Source organism: Anoplopoma fimbria, chromosome 6 (genome assembly GCF_027596085.1).
Source record: "Anoplopoma fimbria isolate UVic2021 breed Golden Eagle Sablefish chromosome 6, Afim_UVic_2022, whole genome shotgun sequence".
Taxonomy (NCBI): Eukaryota; Metazoa; Chordata; class Actinopteri; order Perciformes; family Anoplopomatidae; genus Anoplopoma; species Anoplopoma fimbria.
This window is the reverse complement of record NC_072454.1, coordinates 93,249-98,114: the sequence shown is the minus strand read 5'-3', so window position 1 is coordinate 98,114 and position 4,866 is coordinate 93,249. Positions and strand designations below refer to the sequence as shown.

Genomic DNA, 4,866 nt, shown 5'->3' with positions numbered 1-4,866 from the left:
TAAATGATCCGATACTAGACGCAGAAATATTGATACACTATCATAAAAACAAATACTGGGACAGATAGATATGGATATGTTTGCACAGCCATATAAGTTCTTCCTGGATCTGGTGCTGTTTGGAACCCAGTCTGGTTCTCCGTTGGATCACTTTTGAACTCTAGCTGCTGCTCGTTCCTCGTGGTGACCTTTGTTTAGTTCATTGATGAAAACGTGGAATGAAACACACGGACAGGCTGATTCTTTTACAACAAAATATACTTTATTACAATGTATTCTCCAGACTAAATGATTTCTGTACATAGGGTCTCGTCCAATCAGAGTGGAGCATCACTTGTTGCCGGGCTGGGCGGCGATGTAGAGCGCCATCAGGCAGTAGAGCGCCCCCCCCACAGTCAGACCCATGGTGGTCCGATAGAGCAGCTTATCCATCAGCCCCCTCTTCAGGTGGATCGGCACGCCGTCTGACCTCTGACCCCACAGAGAGAACAGCGTCATACGGGTCACATGACTCTGATCAAACACACCTGAGAGCTGATGACATCACAAACTCACCTGGAACAGTCTCTGCAGATCCGGGACCTTATTGGCTCCCAGGTACTCCACCTGACTTCCTGTTTCAGACACCAGTTTGGTCGGAGACGCAAAGATGACGGGAGGACCAACAGGTGGGACGCCTGGACGCAGACCCTGAGAGAGACAGACAGGTAGAGAGAGAGAGACGGGTGGAGACAGAGACAGTCAAGTAGAGAGACAGACAGGCAGACAGAGAGACAGGCAGATAGAGAGACAGTCAAATAGTGAGAGAGACAGGCAGACAGAGACAGAGAGTATACAGTAGTAGTATACTGTATACAGTAGTATACTACTACTGTATACAGTATACTACTACTGTATAATACTGTATAATACAGTATACTACTACTGTATAATACTGTATAATAATGTATAATACTGTATAATACTACTGTATAATACTGTATAATAATGTATAATACTGTATAATACTGTATAATACTGTATAATACTGTATAATAATGTATAATACTACTGTATAATAATGTATAATACTGTATAATACTACTGTATAATACTGTATAATAATGTATAATACTGTATAATACTGTATAATACTGTATAATAATGTATAATACTACTGTATAATAATGTATAATACTGTATAATACTACTGTATAATAATGTATAATACTGTATAATAATGTATAATAATGTATAATACTACTGTATAATAATGTATAATACTGTATAATAATGTATAATACTGTATAATACTGTATAATAATGTATAATACTAATTATAATAATGTATACTACTGTATAATAATGTATAATACTGTATAATACTGTATAATACTGTATAATACTGTATAATAATGTATAATATACTGTATAATAATGTATAATACTGTATAATACTACTGTATAATAATGTATAATACTGTATAATAATGTATAATAATGTATAATACTGTATAATAATGTATATAATGTATAATACTGTATAATAATGTATAATAATGTATAATAATGTATAATACTGTATAATACTACTGTATAATAATGTATAATAATGTATAATAATGTATAATACTACTGTATAATAATGTATATACTGTATAATACTGTATAATAATGTATAATAATGTATAATAATGTATAATAATGTATAATACTGTATAATACTGTATAATAATGTATAATACTGTATAATACTGTATAATAATGTATAATAATGTATAATATACTGTATAATAATGTATAATGTATGTATAATACTGTATAATACTGTATAATACTGTATAATAATGTATAATAATGTATAATACTGTATAATACTGTATAATACATGACCAGCCCCCCCATGTGGATATACTGTACATTTTTATTTTTATTCTTGTTCCTGTTCTGTCTTTATGTTGATGTATAATATGTGTATTTATTGTCTGTGGAGTTGAGCTGCTGCAACACTCAATAAAGGAATATAACAAGAATGATAATACAACCTTTTCTATATTAGGGCTAGCATTAGCATGAGGAGCTAACAAGGGTTAGGGCTAGCATTAGCATGAGGAGCTAACAAGGGTTAGGGCTAGCATTAGCATGAGGAGCTAACAAGGGTTAGGGTTAGAGCTAACAAGCATTAGCATGAGGAGCTAACAAGGTTAGGGTTAGCATTAGCATGAGGAGCTAACAAGGGTTAGGGTTAGCATTAGCATGAGGAGCTAACAAGGGTTAGGGCTAGCATTAGCATGAGGAGCTAACAAGGGTTAGGGCTAGCATTAGCATGAGGAGCTAACAAGGGTTAGGGTTAGCATTAGCATGAGGAGCTAACAAGGGTTAGGGCTAGCATTAGCATGAGGAGCTAACAAGGGTTAGGGCTAGCATTAGCATGAGGAGCTAACAAGGGTTAGGGCTAGCATTAGCATGAGGAGCTAACAAGGTTAGGGTTAGCATTAGCATGAGGAGCTAACAAGGGTTAGGGCTAGCATTAGCATGAGGAGCTAACAAGGGTTAGCTTAGCATTAGCATGAGGAGCTAACAAGGGTTAGCTTAGCATTAGCATGAGGAGCTAACAGCTTAGCATTAGCATTAGAGCTTAGCATTAGCATGAGGAGCTAACGAGCTTAGCATTAGCATGAGGAGCTAACGAGCTTAGCATTAGCATGAGGAGCTAACGAGCTTAGCATTAGCATGAGGAGCTAACAAGGTTAGGGTTAGCATTAGCATGAGGAGCTAACGAGCTTAGCATTAGCATGAGGAGCTAACGAGCTTAGCATTAGCATGAGGAGCTAACGAGGTGACCGGTGCTCGGTCTCACCTGCGGCCGGTAGACGGCGGCTGGAGCTCCGGTGAGCCGCTGCGTCACTCCGTTCACTCTGTAGTACATGTCTGCGTCAGCAGCTCACCTGGAACCAGACCGGACACCTGGAGAACCACAGCGGGACGGCTGTGACGTCACTGCGGCGCTGCGTGATGACGTCACTGCGGCGCCGCGTGATGACGTCACTGCAGCAAAGAAGGACCTTCGGCTGAAGGAGGCAGCCTGTGAGCTGTACTACCATGTACTGTAGTATTACTACCATGTACTACCATGTACTGTAGTATTACTACCATGTACTACCATGTACTGTAGTATTACTACCATGTACTACCATGTACTGTAGTATTACTACCATGTACTACCATGTACTGTAGTATTACTACTATGTACTGTAGTATTACTACCATGTACTACCATGTACTACCATGTACTACCATGTACTGTAGTATTACTACCATGTACCACCATGTACTGGAGTATTACTACCATGTACTGTAGTATTACTACCATGTACTGTAGTATTACTACCATGTACTACCATGTACTGTAGTATTACTACCATGTACCACCATGTACTGGAGTATTACTACCATGTACTGTAGTATTACTACCATGTACTGTAGTATTACTACCATGTACTACCATGTACTGTAGTATTACTACCATGTACTGTAGTATTACTACCATGTACTGTAGTATTACTACCATGTACTGTAGTATTACTACCATGTCACTAATCTATGTGAGAGACTATTGGAAATGTAACGAAGTGAAACTGGATACATCTCTAGAATGTGTGGCTATAAATGTTGTTTTATCTCTGAAGATGAATTTTAATATTGTTGTTTTGTATAATCCACCATCCCATGGGGTTTCATTTTATGATGACTTAGACACAATTTTTAAACATGTGAAAAGCCACAATGAATCTATTTTTCTTGGTGATTTTAATATCAACTGGCTAGAGAAAAGCCATAGGATCAAACTAAAAAGGCTACTACAAAAACATAGCCTACAGCAAATGGTAAAGGGCCCAACAAGGGTTACTCGAACAAGTAAAACTATGATAGATTTGATTGTCACTAACAGACCTGAGCGGATCACAAGAGTGTACAATCTTCTAACAGGGCTCTCTGACCATAATATGATATTGGTTGCTCGAAAACTCACCAAACAGCGCTTCCAACAATTTGCAAACAAAAGCAAACCAGGGAACCAGGTAATCCCCAAAAATAAAATAGTCGAAGTAAAAAATGATCTTAATAATACAGACTGGAATAGTGTAACACAATCCAGCAATTTAGAAAACTGCTGTAATTCCCTGATGAAAATTTTAACAAAAATAACTGAGAAATACACTAGGATATCTAAGCAGAAACCAAAAAAGGTTTCTTTACCATGGCTTGGGAATGATATCCGCCAGTTAATGAAAAAAAGGGATTATGCACTGAAAAAAGCATTGCTCTCTAAAACCAATACTGATCATCTTATTTTTAAAGGACTGAGAAATGCAGTAGTCAGAGAACTGCGCAAAGCAAAAACGGCCTATTTTATGCAATTAATAGAGGAGTCTGAAGGGAACAGCACTGCATTATGGAAGCACCTGAACAGCCTAACTAAACTTAAACCTAGTCAACAGAAAATAATTACAGAACTAGAAGTGAATGGTGTTAATAGCACAGATAACTCAGCTATAGCAAATGAATTTAATAACTTTTTCAAAAGGTCAGTAGAGGAGCTAGCAGAGAATTTTGAACCAGCAATCTTATCCCTGCCCACAAATTCAGAGCCCTCAAAGCTCTTCCATATTAAGGAGGTAAGTCAGGAACAAACACTTAAAATCATTAACAAACTAAATGCTTCTAAAGCAAAGGACGCGTTTGGACTTGATACAGCCTTCATTAAAACTCATTGTTCTGTCCTGGTGAAACCCATAACACACTTAGTAAATCTCTCCATCAGAGTTGGCAAATTTCCACAAAGCTGGAAACAAGCTATTATAACACCGATTTTTAAGGCGGGTG

At 37.3% G+C, this 4,866-nt stretch overlaps 1 protein-coding gene across 1 annotated transcript; it reads right to left on the bottom strand.

Annotated features, from left to right (window-relative positions):
* Window positions 1-240: 240 nt before the first annotated feature.
* Window positions 241-2,996, bottom strand: LOC129092536 (cytochrome c oxidase subunit 7A-related protein, mitochondrial-like). Its single transcript, XM_054600519.1, has 3 exons — window positions 2,840-2,996; window positions 556-690; window positions 241-471 (listed from the first exon to the last, which is right to left on the bottom strand). The coding sequence occupies exons 1-3, from the start codon at window positions 2,906-2,908 to the stop codon at window positions 331-333; spliced, it is 345 nt and encodes a 114-aa protein (XP_054456494.1). The 5' UTR covers window positions 2,909-2,996; the 3' UTR covers window positions 241-330.
* Between the last annotated feature and the right edge of the window lie 1,870 nt (window positions 2,997-4,866).